Raw genomic sequence first — 23,451 nt, 5'->3', positions numbered from 1 at the left:
TTATGAACTACAAATTGTTATACAGCGGAAATATTTCTTTACAGACATTATCTCAAAACAATATCTACATGCATCTACACATTTGAATACCAAATGATATCCTTGATGATCATATCCTTGCCTTGTATGTACATTTTGTAACATGACTGTCGATCCAGACTTGAAATTCGTTTTCAATAAATGAAAATGAATGGTTACATTACCATAATGGTCAAGCTACATAATTACACTGATTCCATGACACTTTTATTATTAAAAAGAAAACAGAAAACATTTTCTTTTACGATATACAAATATATATATATCAACAAACATCACATGGTTGACTGTTCTGAACACTTTATGACAGCAGTCAACAGTTTAGGTATATTTTGTTGTCTGCTGCGATGACAGTGTTGATATTTTTGGTAGAACATGTATATCTTGTTGTCTGCCTCAATGACGGCTCTAAAATCACCAATTTTAAGATATATAATGTTCTCTGCTCCAATGCCTGGACTTAAATCATCAATTATAAACCACAAGGAAATAGCTGTGTTTATTTCAGTGTATATTTTGTTGTCCAATCCAATGACTGGTATTAAATCACTAACATTGAATCACATGGTCGGTGGTAGCAGTCTACAGTTTTGGGTATATCTTGTTGTCCGCCCCAATGACTGGTATTAAATCACCAATATTGAACCGCATGGTCGGTGGTAGCAGTCTACAGTTTTGGGTATATCTTGTTGTCTGCGCCAATGACTGGTATTAGTTTATCAGCTTCTTCCCAGGGGAGGTAGCGTCGAATCAAGGAGTTAAGACTGGTCTTCTCTGTTACATAGCCTTGCCTGAAATTCAATATTACATGTGTAAATATCATTGGAATAAAGAGTAAAGAGGCAGTATGTTTGACAATACCTGCATAAAAAGGTATTCTAGGTATAATAATTCTTGATATAAATGCATTCACCTGAAGGATGCACTCTTACTCCTTAAGAAGATTTATAACAATTAATACAAATGTATTATTATACCAAAAAGTATGAATTTATGTCGAAAACTATGGTTTTTATGAAGGATACCAAATTTAATTTGAAAGAAAAATGCAGAAAACACGCTATTTCTACCTTATGAGACAATAGTAGATCACAGTTAACCTTTTAGCACTCACCAATCATTTAATATTTTTGCTTGTTCAGCTATTAAATACACCATTACAATCATGTTATCAGTAATTAATATTTTTCATAAATGCATTATTTAGTATTAAAGTAGTTAAATGTTTATCACTCAAAATTTTTGTTATACTGATTTTGAATAAGAGTGTCACTTTAAGCTAACAAAAATGATTTTCATGTACATGTATGCTTTATTCAAAATTAAATCAATTACAATTATCTAGACTGCCAGTAGTAAATGTCTATAACAGCATGAAATTAACATATGTACCTCTTAAAGAGCAGTTCAAAGTCGGCCATCTGTATGCGTTTCCTGCCTGCATGTCTGGCATATGCCTCCAAGTCAGCACACAAGTTATCCCAGTACGTCTCAGACCTTGACAATGAAACAGAAGCAATGCAATAACAAATACACATGTATATGCTTTTGAGATGAAAAGCATCTTAATTAATATTAAGTAGCTTAACTATCACCAATAAGATATTTTGTAGTTTAATTATCGATAATATCTTTTGAAAAAGAATATTACAATCATTTTAAAACATGTTGATGTTGTTGACCTCATTTCCAACTTTTTTCACAAGGTCAAACAGTCCAAAGTAGTTTATAATGGTAATGTTTTTAAGTTCTATACTAGAATTCAGTGAATCAGATGTGATGCCTGTCGAGAGAGCTCATATTTTTTCTAGTCAAGCTCTCCATGACCTTGACCTCACCATGACCTTGACCTTGAAATCAATAGAGGTTATACACTGATATGACCAAAAGGCATACCAATTATGAAAGACTCTATGATTACAAAAAGAAAGACTACACTAAATCCTTCATAAGAAATTGACCTAAAACAAAACTTATTGTGTTCTTTTTGTTTGTTTATTGTTAGGGTTGGCATGACCTATTGACTCCATAATCAATTTCTCTAGTTCTTTCAGAAAAAAATTATACTGGTGCCTATAAGAAATAGATTTAAAAAAATTCATTATCAGTTACAACTCTCTTTACGATCAAGCACAGAAAGTATGATATAAACTATGACATACACTTTCATGACCTCCTCAATAGCGTCCTTGGCCACACGCATGCCGGCACAATGGTTGAAATGTTTCTTCACTGTTGTCGTTGGTATCAGGTAGCGAGACTTCTGACGAGGTTTTCTCACAACCTTCTTCTTTGGGCTACAAGATATTTACAGTGGTTAGATTGATGAGTTGATGAAACCATTATGAAAACCGGAGAATCAGAAAAGTATTGACATCTTCCATTAAAAACATACAACTCGCCCCACAGTGGCAGAATAAAAGACTCTCAATAGGTTAGTTCAAGTATATTTTCTATTTATTTATAACTTCTAATGGGGGACAGTCCATTTCGAAAGTGCTTTACCTGGGTGATTTGTACCATGATGTTTTAAGTGAAGAGTTTACTTAAAATACTTTAGGTAATACGCCCATGCATACACAAGCAGTAATATACATATATATATATATATATATATATATATATATATATATATATATGTTTTACTGCTTAATCAACATTTTTATTTCAGTCAATAAAATTTAAGGGTCGGAGAAAAAAGAGCAGGGATGAAAATCTAGAAATTAGGATAAGATTATGAAAAAAAGAAAATGCTAATTGGTGCTGACTGTTATACATGAACTTGGTTTTAAAAGATTACAAGATACATGTATGATATAGGAGCTGGACATATTGAAATCAAAGGTTATACTAGCCTTTCTACTGTTATTTCAGCTGCAGTGGAGGTTATGTTTGTATTTTCGCCTTCTGTCTGTAAAATTGAAGGGTTACTTATCAAAGACAAGCAACAAAACATTTAAACATGAATCAAACACTTAATTATGATCTAAAAATAAACATTATTTTCTAAAAATAAACATAGACAAAACATACCTCTTGGTGGAAGACCACTGTATGATGCAACATTCAATATGTCAAGGGTGTGGCCTTTGTTGTTTTAAACAAAAAGATTTCCCAAAATGAGTATGTAAGAAATTTTTGACTCAGGGATGTGGCTAGTTTTGACCCCAGGGGCATAATTTGAACAAGACCACTAGACAATTAACACACCAACTATCTAAGCTACAGGCCTCATGGTTTTTGTCAAGATTTTTCCTTTTGGTTGCCATGGCAATTAGAGTTCTAAATGGAATTCATGGAATTTATACATTTTTGAAAAGGCACTATCCAAGGAACATCCCATGAAGTTTCATCTAAATTTGCCTGGCAGTTTAGGAGGGGATGTCTTTTGAAGTAATTGTTAACAGACAGACGACAGGCGAATGGAGATGGGCGATGGGAAAAGCTTATCCTGAGCACTGAGGTAGCCACTATGTGTTCAGGTTACAAGCTAAAAATAAACAAATTTAACCATGCAATTTTATCACCAAAACAGCACTTACTGATAGGAGTGCCAGGTTCTAGTAAGTTGAGGGATTTTCTTAATCAAACAAGATGGCTCACCTGCTGTACAAAGTCGGTGATTCTACTCTGTCTAGATGTTGATGGCTGGGGGGAGAGGCGGGAGAGAGCCGCGATGTTCTGGGTAGAGGCTATTGGGGGGGAAAACAGCATTGTCTGATGAGGAAGAGCGTCCACCTCAGCTGTAAAACCAATATGTACATATAATTTCTGTTGGGAATCATTACATCTATTGAAACTGATCAATGATCAATCAACGATCTGCATATTGGCTGCATTATTTTATTACCAAATATATGTCTTATACTGACTTGTATTATACATCTCCATTCATCTAGCGCAGAAAATATTTAAAAGGAAGTATTCATTTTGCATAAGCCTGACATGCGGCCTGGGATTAAACCCAAAATAGTTCAACAACTGCTTTTAAATATATTTTCAGTTATTTCCAACAAAAGGGTGAAATTGACTATATCAATCAATTTTCAATTATAATTGATCATTAATATAACACTATTTTCACCTTTTTTACCTTCAACCATAAGTCAAAATAGTTTAGGAACACATGTACAACCTTGATGACTTTGTCTGTATCACAATAATACATGTACCAAGTTTCATGCAAATATCTTTTAAGCTGTTGTATTATAGATGCAGTTAAAAAAAATTACAGTTGTTTCATTGCCACCAAGCTGTGACAATACCATTACCAGGTACTCCTATCTTTTACACACATATTATTTCAATTCATCATATCATACCCGATCCTTGTCTTTTCCCTGCTATAACTGGAGAAGCCTGCGACAGCCCCATACGTCTAGTACTGCTACCTAAAACAGACTTGTCTGATTTAGGTGTGCCTTTGTTTGACCCTGGTGTCCGTGGTGATGACCTTTGCATTGACCTTGATGTTGACCTCAGAGATGCACTTGGTGACCCTTGAAGCCTTGGCGATGACCTTAGAAGTACAGGAGTTGACCTTTGACTTTGTAAAGTCCTTGATCTCGTCCTGGATTCTGACTGCGGCAAGGTCAATGACCTTAGTGGGGTTCTACCTCCCTGGCTTCGAGTCCTAGGTGACTGCTGTGGCTGTTGTGACCTTGAGGACATCATTGAACCACCTGAGACTGACCCTGACCTTGACCTGTCATTACAAGAATTACAAATGCATTTACATAATCATTTTTTTCAATTATACATGTAATTCTGTAGTTCTTAAGAATGCATATACATGAGAATACTGTCTATTGCTGCTTAAATTTGTGATATGATAAGCTCCAGGTTATAAGTAAAATTTATCCAGAATCAAAGACTTGTAATAAATCTTATAATATTTTTTTAGATGATACAACCACATGGAAACTGATAATCTTCATCAATTAATTGATAATGCTTTTATTGATAATCAGAGACTTCAGTTGTAAGTGATAGATTTTTGTCAGTACTCAACCAATGAATTAACCATACCCATCTGACACCCTTGACATTCTCGCTGACCCTTGTGACCTGTGGGAGGAGCTTGCAGGGCTGGCTCCTCGAGGGGAGACGACGGGGGATGGTGTGACCGCCTTCAGTGGGCTGTTCCCATCCCCCCGCTCACTGCCGGACTCCCAGTCCTCCTGAACCCGAGGAGTGGAGGCAATACTGGGGCTTCGACGACCCGATAACAAGCTCCGCGGTGACTGGTACATATCATCTGAGAATGACAGGTTTAGAAAAAATATACATTTTGGTCACACGGTCAAATTTTTCCAAAAATTTGTTATTATTTTATTTCAAAAAATATCATTGAAATAAAGTGCTGCTTAAACTTGAGTCTAAAAAATCCCGCGATGGAACTTAATTTATCAGCATAGTCATAAATGGTTTATTATTACCAATTAAACAGTGCAAAAAGTTAACTCAATTATATGTAGGTTGTACAAAATAGTTTCATGTACCTACATCAGTCTTTTCCAGCCATTTCTTTCAAGGCTTTGTTCCAAATTCCAAAAAATATGTTTTTACCCTAAATTTTGAATAAAAATTCTCAATAAAAAATTTGGAAGTCCTCCAAAATAAGACTTTTAAATGAGCGAGCCTAAGTTTTTACATTTGTGCTTGGAATCAACTATGTTTAACAAGCCCAGTTATATAAAATACGAAATTTGAGCAAGCCCGGAAGACATTTTGCAGGCTGTGCTAATTTCAACCACAGCAAATGAAGAAGTTTTTTTTGAAAAAAAAAGTTTATAAATTGTTTTTGAAAGTGATACTAGCCTTCAAATAAATGGTTTCACAATTATATATATATATAAAAAAATCAATATTGTAAAAAAGGTTGCAAATTTTTCAATTCCAATGGTAAAGATTGTCTTCCTTTAATACTGGAAACCACCCTTTATGTAAACTAATTATCCACGCAAAATAGCATCAGATCGGTCTGATATACCTATAACAAGTTCATAGAATTTTTTTTTAGGCATTGGGCCCATTGTTTAGAATTTTGTTTAACATTGTTAACAGCATCTTTGTAAACTTTAAAAGGTGAAACATTCAAGATGTGCTCATATATTTGCATAAAACAAGTACATCTGAAACAGATGTTTTAAATCTTGTAAGAAATACTGCAGATCACATGAGTATCTATAACTTTCAAGTGCAGTCAATATTTTTAAGTTAGTGATGATGTTAACAAATTTGTTAACTTTGACAAAGATCTGAACAATTGGCCCATTGTTTACCTGTTATAGTAGCATGACCTATATTTTCAGCATGAAACATTTCCCTGCTAGAAGTCGGTGGACCGCCATCAAATGACCTGGATGACGCATGAGGATTTCTAGAAGAAGAGAAACTTTCACCACTGCTGTGCCTTGACCTTGAACTTATATTCAGATCCCTTGATGAACGATTTCCTACACTTCTGGAAGCTGATCTTGACTGATTCTCTCGGTTTTGATGTTCGTAACTGGAGTTCAACCTCTGCATATCAAATGGGGATCCTTTCCCATGCAAGTGACCATCACTTAATCGCAAGTCTTTTTCACTCCTGCTTGGAGAACCAAACCTACTTTTGTGGCCCTCACTGTATCTACCCATTCTCTCCTGGTCTCGAGCCCTCATGGACCTTTCCAGGTCCACGCTTGTACTCAGGTGCCTGGTCATAGTATCAACCTCAGGACTCACTGCTGAGAATGAACTCTGCCTTCTACTACTAATATCCGACCTACTGGCAGCAAGATCATCTCTCGACCTTGACAATGACCTATATGATCTGCTCACACTCTCATCTTTATTCACATACATCCCACTTTCCGCATCAGTCATTTCCATGTTTGACACCGATCTACGGGATCTGCTTGCACTCTCATCTCTGCCCACGTACATCCTACTTTCCGCATCAGTCATTTCCATATTTGACAGCGACCTACGGGATCTGTTCCCTCCCTCATCTCTGTCCACATACATCCCACTTTCCGCATCAGCCAATTCCATATTTGACAACGACCTACGGGATCTGCTCGCACTTTCATCTCTACCAATGTAAGTCCCATTTTCAACTTCAGCCATTCCAATGTTAGACATGTCACTGCGACTACTAGCTGAAACATGGCTCATGTTTCGATAATCCTCCTCCATGCTGCTCTCATTAACTTTCATAGGCAGCATGTACATTCCTCCTTCCGGTAAAATCTTTAAGCCATCACCTCCATGTTCTCTGAGGCCTTCTGATTCATCATGGCCTGATTTCTCCCTGTATTGGCCTGAAGGTTCACTCTGATCATCATCCATCTCCTCATCTTGGTACTGTTCCAGACCATCTTCTCTGTCATACATTTCTTGACGAACATAATGATCCCTTTCCCTATTCTCCAGTCTGCTTGTATACTCAGTCCTTTCATCATCATCATCATCTACATCATTATCGTTTCTATACGCCATCTGATCATCATACTGACTCCCTTCTTCAAACATCTCTTGCCTGCTGCGGTCAAATCCTTCCTCCTCTCCCTGATGACCATCATACTGGTCAAGCTGGTCACTGTGCTGGTCGGCCAAGGAGATTCCTGAATGGTGGTCACTCCTATTGCCCCTCGACTGGCACTCAGCCTGCTGTGACCTCTGTAACCTCAGATGTTCAAGCATGCTCTCTGGTACCGTCAAGTTGAAGCTGCCTAAAACCATAGCGATACATGTATACATGCATCATAGTTAAAATATTTCTCAAGTACTAGCATCTACTCTGTTAAGTATATCTGAAGATATGCCATTCATCATTAGGATGCAATGATGTGTTAGCGCATTTTTTATATTAACCCTAAACCAAAGAGCAGCTCTACCCCCTATTTACCTATCCATTTACTCTGGGCCGTCTGATTGTGTATGGGCCTGGAAGTGTTGTATCACTTCTTCATTTCCCAAACCGTACAATGACTGCTTATAACCAAAGAGCACCCCCCACCCCCACCCCCTTATTTACCTCTCCTTCTACTGCTGGCTGTCTGACTGTGAACAGTTAGGGAGTCTGCTGTTACTTCTTGATCACCCTAGCCTGACAATGACCCCATAGACAGTCTCAAACTCAAAACCAAAGAGCACCCCCACCCCCTATTTACATATTCTTTTACTCTGGGCTGTCTGATTGTATATGGCCTGGGAGTCTGGTATCGTTTCTTCATTTCCTAAGCCAGAAAATGACCCCTTAAAATCAAAATATAAAAAAACACCCCCTTATTTACCTCTCCTCCTACTGCGGGCTGTCTGACTGTGTACGGCCTGAGAGTCTGGTATCACCTCCTCATCTTCTGAATCCGAGGTTGACCGGAACGGGCTGCAACAATATGCCACAGGGTTACTCAGCTGTATAACAATTTTGGTGACATACCTTATAAATACCATAATGTATGGATAGTCAAGAAAACAGTATTCCCTTAATTCTTGATTTGCTTTTATGTCAAGTCTGAAATAAACTTGGTTGATATCAAAACTATTTTAGCTTTTAAAAATGGCTGAGCCCATAAGTTGCTGAAATACTCTGCCTTAACTTTCAAAGTATCTCACCTCGGTACTGTGTAGTCGTTAGGGTTGGTGGCTGGAATCACCAGGGAAGAATTCTGCTCTTGGGCGGTGATGTTGAATTTTCCTGCAACATCAGAAAACGAGACTTTGTGAATTTGAGTATCCTTCATCTTTATGCAATCCAGATCAGAAGATCTGACCAGAAAGCATATGCAGAAGCTGGTAAAGGAGGCTGCCAGTTATGCATCATGCCTGCATCAAATGTTTTAGACAGATCGCAAAAAAACATTATAGATTGAGATCGAAGTAAATGTATTAAGATCATAGAACTAAACACCAAGCTAGCTTTCCTTCCTCTTGTAAACCATTAAGTGAGTAAAACAAGCAGATGCCAACATCCATTTTTAACAATTGCCAACAGAAATTTCTTCAATACTATTACAGCCGGACTGAATGTGCCTTAAAAAAAAATGCATGGCCTAGTAAAGGAACACAATAAATCGAAGAGCATATATATAGATAAAAGCAGAGATTGAGTTCACGTATCAAGATATATGCCAATAATGCCTATAAATTGGGTACCATAAAAGAGTACCATACAAAGCTGGCCAGGCCTCATTCACTCCGAGCATATTTTCATTGGCAATATCAGGGATGCCAACACACATTTTGTAAAACAAGAGGAAATTAGTATGAAATAGGAATATCCCCAACACACACCATACATAAAAGAAGAAATCAGCATGAAAAGAATTGGCATCCCTGCTGAATATGTGTAATAAGTCTCAAGTAAATCGTTTTAAAATTTATTATCATAGACAGAGAAGTGGAAACAGGTCAACATTTATGCTAAACTCAAATGTTTGCAGCAAGGAAATTGCCTCAACTATTTCTACAAAAATCCTGAAGAGCTGATCTTGTAGAACTTACCTGTCCTGTGAGGTGTCCTTCCTCTCCGAGACGACCTGCTTATCATTGAACCTTCTGAGCTCTCACGAAATGGGCTGAAATAGAATGACTTATGTTGAAATATATGCCAGGTGGAGTTCATAGTTTTTGAATTAGTTGAATTAGTTATCTCATAGCACATTTGGGTTCAGGTTTTTTTCTAGAGTCTATGAAATGATTGAAACAATATTTTAGAAATTCATCACAATATTATCTTAAAGGATTTAAAATTTTGTTTTGTTTTAAGTTACTAGTCCAATTTTGGAGTTTTGCATGAAAAATGGGGCCAGACAAACTGACACCTTCACACATATACCTAGAAAAGGTCCAGTTTTTTTTCTGGTTATGTTCCTTTGTAATACATTGTTCTGTTCATAGAAACAAAATCCAAAATCAGGGTTCCCACAAATAATAAAATCCCTGACTTTTCCCAGACCAAATCCCGATTTTCCCAGACCAAATCCTGATTTTCCCAGACCAAACTATTGGTGCTAATAGGTTCATAATTGGGAGATGGACAATAACCTTAGAATGGGATGAACAATATAATAAATAGTGTCAATAAAAGATTTGTTAAAGTACATGTATTTTGATTAACCAGAAAGGATGAAACTGTCTCAGGCTTATTTCCTTTTATCTGTTATTCTACCAATTGTTTCCACGGCCCTCGATCTCGATTCTTAATTTCCCCGTCTTTTCCATGACTTTTGCCAAATTCCCAAATTTCTCTGACCAATTAAAATAATTCCCTTACCTTGAAAACAAAACATATATTTCTGACTTGCCCTGGATTGTGGGAAAACTAAAAATGTCATGTAAAAATTGTGCCATGCGGACCATTTCAGATCACCTATCTAACACTAAACTTCAAAATTTCAGTTGATATCCTTATAAATAAACCCCATGAAATAGCACAACTTGACAAGTACACTTACAAAGTATTAATTACCAGGCCCTGATTTCTCGAAACTTCTAAAGCTAAACAGGCTTAAGTAGCTTATTTTAATTAGCTAAAATACATACTTAAATTGAACTTTTATGATATGAAAATGGTTTATTGTGATAATCATAAAAAAAAATTTTATATTAAGTATAAAAGTTCTTCAAGAAGTTAATTTAACGCAAATTATTGAAAAACAAAAATAACCAGCTTAGTTTAATCCTGTTATAATGGATTTAAGAAGTTTCGAGAAATTGGGCCCTGAGTTTTAGCAAGGATTTCCAAAGGACAAGATGCTGCAGAAAAGGGACAGGGTACTAAGGTTAAAAGGGTACACTGAATCGGGCTATGAAGAACTTTAACACAATGAATTTGGCAGAAATTGTTAGAAATTGTGTTTACAGTAAATCAATATTAGGTTTCAACTGCCAAATATTGATATGTGTGTCTGTATTTATAATCTAATCATAAGTTTTAGACAATACATACAAAACATTGGACAATCTCGAGCATTTAATTCTATGAAGGCAGAAGGGTGCCCATGTTGGTCTCCATGAGGGCAGAAGTGTGATACGGAAAAAGAATCGGTGCAGCACCCTTGCATAACCCTTCAGCTACAACCCTAAATACTGATAAATTTCAAAGGTTAAGCCAACCTTGGTGTGTGGTATGTATCATTGACGAGGGGCTGTATGTCGGGAGAGCTCGGGCCAGATGAACGTTCTTGTGACACATCCTTTCTTAACAGCTGGGGTGTTTCCATAGACGATGAAGCTGCAAACACATACGTATGCAAACTAATTAATATTTGTTCCATTTTGTGTATGCGTTTCGAAGTCAAAACCTCAAAAACATATGAGTTATGAAAAACAAATAAGTATAATAATAATCAAAGGGCAAAACTCTTAAAAAAGCATGCTTCTTTTGCAATAATATAATCCACAATATCTGAATATCAATTACTGTGAAATCATTTATATACATGGCCATGAAAATTTGCCGTTCTTCAAACAAGGACAATTCCAATGGTACTTAAATTCGTGGATTTTCATTAAAATTCGTGGATTTTCATTATTTTAAAAAAACAACAACTGTGTTTCTTAATTGTCTGCATATTCCCTACGCACCAATCTTATGCTATTTGTAATGTACGTCAAGCATTTTTATTATACTTGCTACAGTTAGACATTATGCCAATTAGCACAGATACCATTGTCAGTTATTTAAGGACGCAGTATGGCACACGAGCAAATTCCATGAAGCATGCTAGTGCTTCTAGGTCATTTGCTCGCTTATCCTACAGTGTTCATGTGTAAATTACCTCAAAGGAGAAAATTGGTGGAAATTAACCAAACACAAATAACAAGAGAAAGAAGACAAATAACATGCCGCTTGAATTGCTGATAGATTTTGACAAAATACAACTGATTGTCACAGATTACCGGCCAAAACAATCAACATTTGATCATAATCTATCATTGAAACATCACAAGTAATAGTTTTTTGTATATCAGTTGCCAATTGCTAAGAAATTAACAGATGAACCCATAATAATACCTTTGCAATGTTTTAAAAACGCTAACGATACAGTTATAGTATTACCGGTACATCTAATACATGTACTTAATACTTCTCTATGCCTTTCAAACCAATGACCTTAAGTTAATTCACCATAACAAAAACTTACTGTTTCTCATGAAATTCTGAAGCAGTGTCCTCGGGGTGTCATTATCAAAACCCATGGACATGTTGGCACCTTCTTCCCACCCAGACCCAGACCTCCGAATAGACCTCCTCGCTCCTGGGCGGGACCCAACCCTCGGTGAACCAACATCTAGACGGGGAGGCTGACTGGTCGACACACCAGTCTGGGAGGTACGGCGTTGGACCCTCACCAGGGGGGCTGTACTGTGCTCCTCTTGGAGAAAACCCTCAATCTACAACACAGAAAACTCCAGTTTTTACTTTTACATGAAAATTAACAGGACTTATCAGGACAATAAATATTTTGCTATAGGGTTTTAGCCAGGTTTTAACAAGGTCAGGAAGATACAGAAAAGGGACAAAAGGGCACATTGTTTCGGGCAGTGAACAGTTAAAGCATTTTGAATTACATAGAAAATGTTAGAACATGTGCTTATTTGAAGTAATATTACATTTACATTGTTGGTTTTAAATACCAAATATGTAAAGTTTGTTTGAGTTTGTAATCAAATTTCGAGAATTGATCAAAACAAAAGATTATAAAAAAGTACCTTCTGTATGTAAAATGGAAGTAAATTTATCTCAAATGTTACAAAACAAGTGAAGCTATATACAGTCATTGAAATTTGACTTTTGGATGAACAAACCCGAATTCTTATACTATTGCTTGGCATCAATTTTAAACAAGCCCTGCTATATAAAATTCAGAATTTGAGCAAGCCCGGAAGACATTTTACCAGTGCAGGGCTTGTGCTAATTTTGACCACTGCTAGATACAATATCTAAAACACAAACTGATCAAAAAAGTTTTAAATATAGTCCTCCAATCTGTATATTTTTGTAAACGAGTCAACTGTATCTGTTTACTAAGATTATTTAAAATGTTCAACAAAAGTAGGACTAAAATACTAGTTGGTCCTACAAAAATTAACATGATCCTTTAATACAGGTTGTTTTGCCGTACCTCAAGGCTGAATGTTATAATGACATTCATGTAAAAAGAGAATACACCGAGCTTGAAACAAAATTAATATTTTCACAGACCAGATGTCTTGGAGTGTCCTCAACGTCGACACTTGTAGACAGGGACGTCCGTCGTCTTTCACCACGCAGGCTAGACACTCGAGCATGCCTCGGCCTTGGCAAAGGCTCAGGGGTCCTGAAATCATTACCACTATATCAGTTGTACAAGTTTGAGGACAATTTATTTCATGCATACCGGTGAAAGAGTGAAAAATATTAGTGATTGATAACTTGATAATTTCACTCTGGCGCGAGTAAAATGATAACCCTTTCTCATTTCACTCTGTACAGACAACTTGGGACATCTTTTATAATACAAGATTTGCTTCCCCCGTTGGTAGTGCAGTAATATGCACATTGACCAAATCGAATTGTATTGTCAAAATAAAATTATGCAATAGTTTTAATAAAACAAGCATTTTTGCGATTGTTTATAAATATTAAACAAGAGCTGTAAAATATGTGACGAATGCCCCTGAATGTGACATTGACCCAAGAACAAGGTCAGTACGTATGAAAAGTTGATCTTGCCTTTACGTGTCAAATACATATGGCAAGTTATTTTAAATTGCCTTTGAACATAAAAAATACCACCCATACTTGACAACCTACACTGTTATGTCCTTATATTCAGAATTCCCTTGTGAATAAACACTTAGTGTATCTTTCACCTTAGAGGTAGGGACATGGGTCTTGCACACGACACGTTGTCTTCGTATGTGGAACACATGTAGCAAGTTATTTTAAAATCTGTCCATACAAGAGAAAGTTACAGCCCGGACACGACAACCTATACCCTATGTCCTTGTATGCAGCACTCCATTGTGAAAAAACACTAAGTGTGACCTTGACCTTTGAGGTAGGGACACGGGTCTTGCACGCGACACGTCGTCTTGGTATGTGAAACACATGTGGCAAGTTATCTTAAAATCTGTCCATACAAGGGAAAGTTACTGCCCGGACATGACAACCTATACTCTATGTCCTTATATGCAGCACTCCATTGTGAATAACACTAAGTGTGACCTTGACATTTGAGGTAGGGACACGGGTCTTGCACGCGACACGTCGTCTCGGTATGTGGAACACATATGGCAAGTTATTTTAAAATCTGTACATACAAGGGAAAGTTACAGCCCGGACACGACAACCTATATTTTATGTCCTTATATGCAGCACTCCATTGTAAATAAACACTAAGTGTGACCTTGACCTTTGAGGTAGGGACACGGGTTTTGCACGCGACACGTCGTCTTGGTATGTGGAACACATTTGGCAAGTTATTTTAAAATCTGTCCATACAAGGGAAAGTTACAGCCCGGACACGACAACCTATACCCTATGTCCTTATATGCAGCACTCCATTGTGAATAAACACTAAGTGTGACCTTGACCTTTAAGGTAGGGACACGGGTCTTGCACGCGACACGTCGTCTCGGTATGTGGAACACATGTGGCAAGTGATTTTAAAATCTGTCCATACAAGAGAAAGTTACAGCCCGAACACGACAACCTATACCCAATGTCCTTATATGCAGCACTCCATTGTGAATAAACACTAAGTGTGACCTTGACCTTTGAGGTAGGGACACGGGTTTTGCACGCGACACGTTGTCTTGGTATGTGGAACACATTTGGCAAGTTATTTTAAAATCTGTCCATTCAAGGGAAAGTTACAGCCCGGACACGACAACCTATACTCTATGTCCTTATATGCAGCACTCCATTGTGAATAAACACTAAGTGTGACCTTGACCTTTGAGGTAGGGACACGGGTCTTGCAAGCGACACGTCGTCTTGGTATGTGGAACACATGTAGCAAGTTATTTTAAAATCTGTCCATACAAGGGAAAGTTACAGCGCGGACACGACCACCTATACTCTATGTCGTTATATGCACCACTCCATTGTGAATAAACACTAAGTGTGACCTTGACCTTTGAGGTAGGGACACAGTCTTGCACGCCACACGTCGTCTTGGTATGTGGAACACATGTGGCAAGTTATTTTAAAATCTGTCCATACAAGGGAAAGTTACAGAGCGGGACGGACGGACTGACGGTGCGATTTTAATATGCCCACCTTCGGGGGCATAAAAAGAACAAGCTTACCAATTGAATTATGGCCATTTCGTAACTTTTCCATTTCGTAACTGCTCAATGTTGGTCATTTCGTAACCATTGTGTTAATCAATTCGTAACCGTTATGAAATCAAATGGTCATATAGTAACAGTTGGCTCATATGTTGTAAATAATGATCTAAGGTTTTGATGTGAGTTTCTTATTTTGATATCTGCATTAGGTATTAGATTGACATATATATAAATATATATGAGGAAATAACTTAATAACATTTGAGTTTACAAATTAGTGTGAAACATAAAAATTTGAAGTTAAAAAATTAAATTGGATACAGAGTATTAGTGACAACATTAAATGCAGTAAATCAATATAATTAGTGCGACTAATTAACATCTAATTTATATGATCAAATAATATTTGCCGGAATGTAAAAACAATGTTATTCTTATAAACACGTAAAGTTTATATTCAATGCAAACACTTAAAAAATAGAAGTTTTTCCTGTTGTGTTGTATCAGTTGTACCAGTTTGAGGACAATATCACTGGAATAGTGATTAGTTCTAAGATGTTATAAGGGACATTTCAAATGTGTGTTTTTGTCCATTTTTTCACACATAACCTTGATAAAAATTTACTCTGTGGCACCAGTAAACTAAAGTGACCATATTTCCAGAGAAATCAGAATTAAATTGAGCTCAAATATTGATCTCAAGCATAATTTGTTGATTGTTATTCATTATCATTATTGACTTATTTTTAAATACCTAGCTTCTTTGATTGATCAGTAATATTTTCACCTTGAAAATGTTTCTATACCTTATAAGACCTTCATGTCTGTTTCTGATGACTTTCTGTGAATGGGTCCTTGAGGCATCTAGGTATTCCCCTATAGCAGTCCTGGGAGTTTGAGCGATGCTTTGTCTCTTGTTTGACATCTTCAGCTAAGGTAACTGAGTTGAAATTTCTCAAACTATGCACCAGTCAACTGTAACCACGGCTCCCCCAGGTCCGGAGAATAGCCGGGACTTTGACTTTGGGTCTAACCAACCCGGGGTAAAATCCCTGCCCTGCAGGGACGAACTGATGGTTAATCCCTGGCCAAATGCCCCCGCACCCCAGGGCCCCGTTTTACTAACGGACTTACGTAAGCGTAACTCCAATATTTCCGTAAGTTTTTGCGTACGCACAATTTTTTAGCGTAACTGCGTTTTACTAAATAGTTCGTACGTACGTATGCACGTAAGTTTTTGCGTAAAACTACGTTAAAAAAACGCATCCGTAAGTTTGTTATGAAAAGCGTAAATATGGCCGACGGATGAGTTCCCCGACGTCGACAACCCCGTAATTTTCGCGATAGAGTAGATTTGTTAATAATTTGAACGATACAGTAGTGAGGTAAAACTAAAGTACAGATTATCCAGGCAGCCAATAAATGATTTGCACGACCTCATTGAAGACGACATTAAACCAAAAACCATGCGAATTCATGCCACTCCAGTGATGACAAAGGTAAAAAATGTTTATATTTGATGAGATAAAATCTGATGGTACAGTAAGCGTTTCAATAGCTCATTTCTATAGCTCGTTTCTATAGCATTAAGTTCTTTCATGATAGCCTCCCTTTCTCAGATCTGACCTTCACCTTGGATGTGTCAACGCTTGAAACTGTTGTTTTACAAACTTTCACATAACTTGCTTTTCCAACTGATTTGAAAACAAAGGCATCGGAGGAGCACATCGTAGATATTAAATCATGGTTTAAACGTGTTTTGAAAGACTGTGGATTGTTTTTATCAACGTACTGTAATGTGAAATTTAAATTTTTATCCGAATATTCTCTCTATCCGGATGAAGGAAACGAGTGTCTGAGATTTAAAAAAAGTTGTTTGTAATAGTGTTTGTGCTTTATTTCTTTTGGGTGTCATTTAATCCCAATATGTGATATTGCATGACATTCATTTATTTGCAACTTATAATCTACAAACTGAAATGTGCTGTGTACTGGAAATATTGTAGTCTTGGCTCTTGCCGCAATGGCACATCTAGGTAAACATCATTTTACCGGTAATTGATACAAATAGAGTCACTCAGGTAGGGTTTTCGCTTATTGTTGCGCTTTTCTTCCAAAAACTTTGTTGCAACACAATCGTTGTTGCCTTGATTACTTCCAAACTCTTCTGTAATCAACCTCATATTCTCCTTTCATTTCAAAATCTACCGTTTTATTTTAAAAATGCATACAATGATACATTAATACAAACATTTAATGCCGGGAAGGAAACGCAACGATGTCATTTAGTTTAGTTCTCAGTATGATGTCATTTGGCTAAAATTTAATGTGGTTATCGGGTAAGCTATCGATAAGCATAAAACTTGTTGTTTTTTCAGTGCTGTATGTCTAGTTCAAAATTTTGATATATACATGTTACCGGTACCCACATATTACCTTCATTTTATATATGTATGTTTCAAAAAGAAGTGTTATATTATATTAAATTGTTTTGTTCTTTGTTGTACCGGAAGCTCCTCATAACACCGCAGTTGTTGGCGAAAGGGGAATTCTAAAGTGAGGGTGGACTTGTTTATGGCGTCTCCAGAAGCTCTGTATGTGTATGATACTATCTGTTTGGCAAGTAAGTAAAACTTCATGCTGATCATTTAATGATTTCAATAATTTATTTGGTGTTGCATGAAAATGAAATTTTAAAGATGTATCAAACTTTTTTTTAACATACATTTGAAATATATATAATTAAATCCAATATGTGATATTGGATCTTGAAAATTCATATACATTTTCCTACTAATTATGTTCTTTCTCATCAAGAAAAAATAGGCTCTAAGCATGGGCAGTGTAATTGTTAATCATAAATATTTCATAGAAACTAATAATTTAAGTTAATATAAATAGCCTGGATGGGTTCCACTTTGAAGTTGTGGATACTGTTTTGTGAGCAACAATGACAATGTTAATGTGCACATTCCATTGTCTTTTTTCAGTAATGTATTCAACTTTATGACAGGCTTACTAAATAGATTTTATACCTATAAAAGCAAAGCCAATTTAGACAATTAGGAACATTCTTATTCATGAAATGAATTAAATCACCTTTTTCAGTTAAAAGTTGACATACAGTCTTTCAATGAATTACATTAAAACTTGTGGAATAGTCAAGCAGGCTATTTCTATGTTCAACAGGTTTTTTTATAAACCATTCCTGTTCAATGTAACTTAATCATAATGGAAAGCTAGTTAGCAAGTCTGTTGAATATTATAATTTTACTGCTCACTTGAAATTTTGTACCAATAGTTTTAATTCTTATGTAATGTAGTGGAATTGTGTTATAAACATCCAAATAGTAAAATATCCTATAAAAATATATTTCTTTGATAAAAGTCTTCTCACCTGGAAGCATATTATAGAAAGCCATAAGGCATTTCATCTGTTATATGTTATTTTCCAATGAACATTTTTTCTATATTTAAACAAAATCATTTATTTTTAATCAGATGCCTTCATAAAACAGGAGGATTTTTGCAGATCACCCCAGAGAAGTTTGCTGCACAACATTATTGTGCATTGATGGAGGGGTGCAGTTTGATGGACAGATTCAAGTTGCACCAGGAAATGCACCACCACACTTGTGGCTAGTTGACCCCAATGACCAGAGGGCAAGAGCAGCCCTCATTGCCAGATTTCAATATAAATACCCTGGATGTGGTAGTTAGTCATCCAAAACATTTATTGTTATTTAAACATTTATTGTTATTTTTGTCTTCACAAGTGTCAAAATGCTTACCATTCCATTTTTAATGAACTTTTGGTTATTAAAAACTGTTATTTTTTCTTTTATAGTTATTTTGAACAATTTCAACCGTTTAAATTGTAATGAATAGACATTTGAGGTTATTTTTTAAACATTGTTAACTTAAAAAATACTTTGATTTTGTAATCTGTTGAATGATGTTTCTCTTACGGTATTTATGTAATGTGATTTTTGTTCTGATTTCTTGCCCACTTGTGAATGTATTAATTTGATATGTTTATATACAGTAAAATACTTATTGACATAGGGTATATGTTTGTTTTATAAACTGTCTTGTTTCCCAAATCAACATTACTGAGTGTTGATGTGGAAAATCACAAAAGTAGTTTTGGATTGAATCCAAGATCTCATAGTTTGTAGGCAGGTCATGTTCCTCTGTATAATGGTAAACAACAAAAACTCATAATACTGTCAAGGGTAGTTATTGCACTTAGTTTTTTTTGCATTGTTGGTGGCACCATTTTTGCAGTATGTATTGAAGTAAAAGCAATCAAGAGGAATAAAATGTCATTCTAGGGATTTTATTAATTATTCAATACAAAATGGAAAGTGTGCATCTCAATATCTCAATAACATGAAGTGTTTGTGCTAATATTTGAATTCCATAGATGTATCATTATTATTATTTCAACAAAGTGAAAAGACAAAGGTAAAACATATCTATCTGTGAAATAAGTGAAAACTTTATTTGTGTGAATTTAAAATTGACATTTTACATCAAGTTTAACTTGAAAAACAACAACACAATAGTAGCAATCATTATCAGAAAGGGACTGTTAATAGATTATTTATTTTCAAATTGTTGAAATTGAATTATTTTACCAACTTTTATGAAGAAAGACCAAAAAGCAACTGCTATAATCATATGAACAACATTTTAATAGTAAATCTAAGCCTAAAATGATTTAATTTTGAATAGCCTGACTTTGGCAAAATAAAGCATTTTATGCCATATTTTCTGAGCTTATTTAAACTTTTGTAGTGTTTTATCATTGCTACAAGCATTTTGTTCACATTTCATAGGAAATAAAAAAATCAATGTCTAACCATATAAAACATGAACAAGTCCCTTTAAAAATGATTATACATGAATTTGATGCGGTATCATTTTGATAATCACTGACATTACTTATGGAGAAGATGATTATAACAATGAACAAAACAGTACATGAAGGCTGACAATCATAAATATGTTAAAATAGTGTTGACAGTATAAATAACAATTTAAAAACACATTTACAAAACAAATAAATTGACATATTATCTCTCTAAACAATAACCAATTTACACATTCAGCTATTGGTAAAAAAATACCATATCATAAAATGTATGATTATGAGCCCCTTTTTTGTGATTACAATGTTTGATAGATGTCACTTTAAATGAAAGTGCTTTTCCATATGTATTTTAATATTAGATTACTTGAATATGAATAGGTTGACAGGTAAATAAAGATTTATTAAATGCAATAGTGAATAAAATATGAAAAGCTTCAAGTGTCAGCAATATTTAAGTGGATTGTGAGTTTTTTAAGTAGATAAAATAATCAAAGACTTCCAGGTATATGATTCTACTATAAGACTTCAAAGGTTTATGTTAGAATGTTTGTTGATTTAAAACAGTTGCTGAGTCACATTTTATTTAAGTTATCATTCATGAAATAAATTGTAATAAAGGAGACAGTCAATTGTCAGTTTTTGTTGATGTAATATTTGCTCATAGAGCTCACTCTGGCATTTAAGAAGTCTTTTCAAGTTGCTTGTAGATGGAATCTTGGAAACTCTTGTCACTTTTGCTGCAGTTGGTGTTGTACTGAAATATAAAAATACACCCATTTATATAAGTACTTTTTTTCAAAGTCTTACTTAGTCTTTAAAAAAAGAATTTCAAATGTAAAAATATTTAGACAGAAAGGTACTGTCTGACCTATAATTTTATGCATAAATATCTTAATAGCATGTACAAAAATCTGAGTACTTGCTCCAGTGACCACTTTGGTGTGGCTTAAAGTTTCATTTTAATATATATTTTTCACAGTTTTGGGGTTTTGATAGTAACTGTTTAACCTTTTGTATCCATTGCATGACTCTTTTGGCATGAAGACACTGCCATAACACAGTCTGTCTCAAGTTTGTATGTTTACTTAGTCATATTTTGTGTTCTACCTTTTTGGAATCATGGCAGCCCCCTGGGACATTGCAGGAAACACTATGTTGGAGGTAAATTGACATAACTGCAAACGATGAACATGTAGCTGTTTTGGCAGTATGGTGCAGCACCAAAGATGATGGACTTGTTTCTGCAGTAAAATATATTCACATATAAATACATAAGTGTTATTTAAAATAAAAAATATACATATAAATGACCTGAGAATCACCAATTCTTTTAGAATAACATCATTATATGCTCATTTTTATTCAAATTTAATAACACCTTTATTAAAAAAATATTGACCGATACATCCATGATATTCATTTGAGGCAGGTAAGAAATCTTACTATTTTAAGTAAAGGTGTCAACCCCAGAAAAAAAAACTATGGCTTAATCACCAATCAGCTGAATCATCTGTAAAACAATTTTACCAAAATTTCCAAAAAAGCATCTTGTAATGGAATTTTAAAGCTGCACTCTCACAGATTTACCATTTTTGCAACTTTTTTTTATTTTTTGTCTTGGAAAGGGCAATGTTTTGCATAGATATATGTAAACCAATGATAGAAGATTGCTGACAAAAAAATCAGATCGTAGATTTTCATTTTTCCGAAAATTAATATTTTATGGCTTAGACCGTTAGTAACAGTTAATGAAAAATGCATAAAACATCAATTTTGGAACTTATTTATTAAAATCTGAGATCTAATATTTTGTCAGCTGTCTTATATAACTGGTTTATAAGGATTTTCGCAAAAATTGGCTCGTTTCAAGACAATAAAATAGAACAGTTGTCAAAACGCTCAATTTGTGAGAGCGCAGCTTTAAATATGTATTAACAAAACAATAACTTTAACGTGATTTTAACTATAATTGTAAGATTCCTGAAATAATTAAAGATGAAAGATAAGTTGCAAATAAGTAATAATTTACCTTCTCCTCCTGCTCATTGAACTTTGGAGGAGTCACCCCGTAGATATATAGGCCAGAAGTGGCCCTTCTATGTATCAGAACAGATACGGAGTCACACCACCTGTCAGCGCTGCCATCTGACGCCTCCTCTTCACGTCCATCTTGATGTTGGTTAATTTCTTATTAAACTCATCAAGAGTTCTAATGCAGACACCCTGGGCATTCAGTCTGAAAGTCAAATATTTTTTTCTTTAAATTTTATTACTAAAGCTTCTTAGACTAGAGGATATCAGGGACGGGCGGGTGCTATGATCAAAACATACTAACAATAAATTGTGAGAGAAAGAGTGTGTGCCCGACGGCTGACACTTAAAATACTAGTTCTGGCTTCCATAACTTTAATGTTGATATTTATTTGTTTGATGTTTACAACACACGTCCAAAAATGTAATATATAACGTGTTCGCTGAAGTTCTTTAGCTATACAAATACATGTGTAACTTACAAATTAACATATATGGATACCTTTGTGAAACAAATCGTTACAATATTTGAATAAAACATCTATACTTATATAAAAAATCAGTATAAAACTGTAACATAGTAGCTGATTGTCGTCATCCGTCATAGTCAAAGTTCCAAAACAATATTTAAAAAAAATACCCCACCTCTTTTCATTCCTCTTCCACGATTTTTCTTCATCGACATGAGTAATGGTTGGACTTGCTTTCAATGGCATGGCTTTCATCAAGGAATGAATACCTCAGCATTTCATGCTCTGCTCTGGACCAATTCTCTTTCCTTTTAAACTTTTGCGGCGTCGCCATTGTTTATCTTTTTGACAGGTGCGCGCCAAGAGAGATTTCTACCTCCAATCGGAGAGTTACGCATTATTTATTCCTACGCAAATATTTACACTTACGAAATTTTAGTAAAACGCACGTACGCAATTCGTATTATTTACGTAAGTTGAAAATGTACGTAAAAACTTACGCACAACTTACGAACTGTTAGTAAAACGGGGCCCAGGACTCTATATAAGGCCTAATCTCCGCTAAATTTGGCGCTATGACAAAACCACCGCGGTCACCCGGCCCTGCGGGACCACATTGAAAGTAAAAATACGGCTCTTCCCTGGCTATCCGCCCGGACTTGGGGGGGGGGGGGTTACAATTGACTGGTGCACTACATATTCACTTGGAATATTTAATTGCTATTTAAAATTTGATTTGAAATATTTTTAGTCACTTTCACAAAA

At 35.4% G+C, this 23,451-nt stretch overlaps 2 protein-coding genes and 2 long non-coding RNA genes across 4 annotated transcripts; 1 reads left to right on the top strand and 3 right to left on the bottom strand.

The window, feature by feature from the left end:
* Positions 1-706: 706 nt before the first annotated feature.
* LOC128244313 (centromere protein T-like) lies at positions 707-7,557 on the bottom strand. Its single transcript, XM_052962328.1, has 8 exons — positions 6,324-7,557; positions 5,068-5,296; positions 4,362-4,744; positions 3,643-3,782; positions 2,895-2,950; positions 2,202-2,336; positions 1,432-1,536; positions 707-830 (listed from the first exon to the last, which is right to left on the bottom strand). Exons 1-8 carry the CDS (start codon positions 7,555-7,557, stop codon positions 707-709), a joined length of 2,406 nt encoding a protein of 801 aa, XP_052818288.1.
* A 1,082-nt stretch (positions 7,558-8,639) lies between these two features.
* Positions 8,640-16,249, bottom strand: LOC128244312 (uncharacterized). The gene is made up of 7 exons (XM_052962327.1): positions 16,116-16,249; positions 13,238-13,352; positions 12,297-12,426; positions 12,177-12,245; positions 11,146-11,263; positions 9,532-9,605; positions 8,640-8,725 (listed from the first exon to the last, which is right to left on the bottom strand). Exons 1-7 carry the CDS (start codon positions 16,232-16,234, stop codon positions 8,640-8,642), a joined length of 711 nt encoding a protein of 236 aa, XP_052818287.1. The 5' UTR covers positions 16,235-16,249.
* Positions 16,250-16,693: 444 nt separating this feature from the next.
* Positions 16,694-19,878, top strand: LOC128242403 (uncharacterized). Its single transcript, XR_008262604.1, has 3 exons — positions 16,694-16,808; positions 17,823-17,932; positions 18,811-19,878. It is a non-coding gene; the product is annotated as an uncharacterized LOC128242403 (long non-coding RNA).
* A 163-nt stretch (positions 19,879-20,041) lies between these two features.
* On the bottom strand, positions 20,042-23,211 carry LOC128242401 (uncharacterized). Its single transcript, XR_008262602.1, has 4 exons — positions 22,862-23,211; positions 22,215-22,421; positions 21,293-21,426; positions 20,042-20,939 (listed from the first exon to the last, which is right to left on the bottom strand). It is a non-coding gene; the product is annotated as an uncharacterized LOC128242401 (long non-coding RNA).
* Positions 23,212-23,451: the final 240 nt, after the last annotated feature.

This window comes from Mya arenaria, chromosome 8 (genome assembly GCF_026914265.1).
Source record: "Mya arenaria isolate MELC-2E11 chromosome 8, ASM2691426v1".
Classification (NCBI taxonomy): Eukaryota; Metazoa; Mollusca; class Bivalvia; order Myida; family Myidae; genus Mya; species Mya arenaria.
Note: the sequence above shows the minus strand (reverse complement) of the source record. Positions and strands in the feature narration are given on the sequence as shown.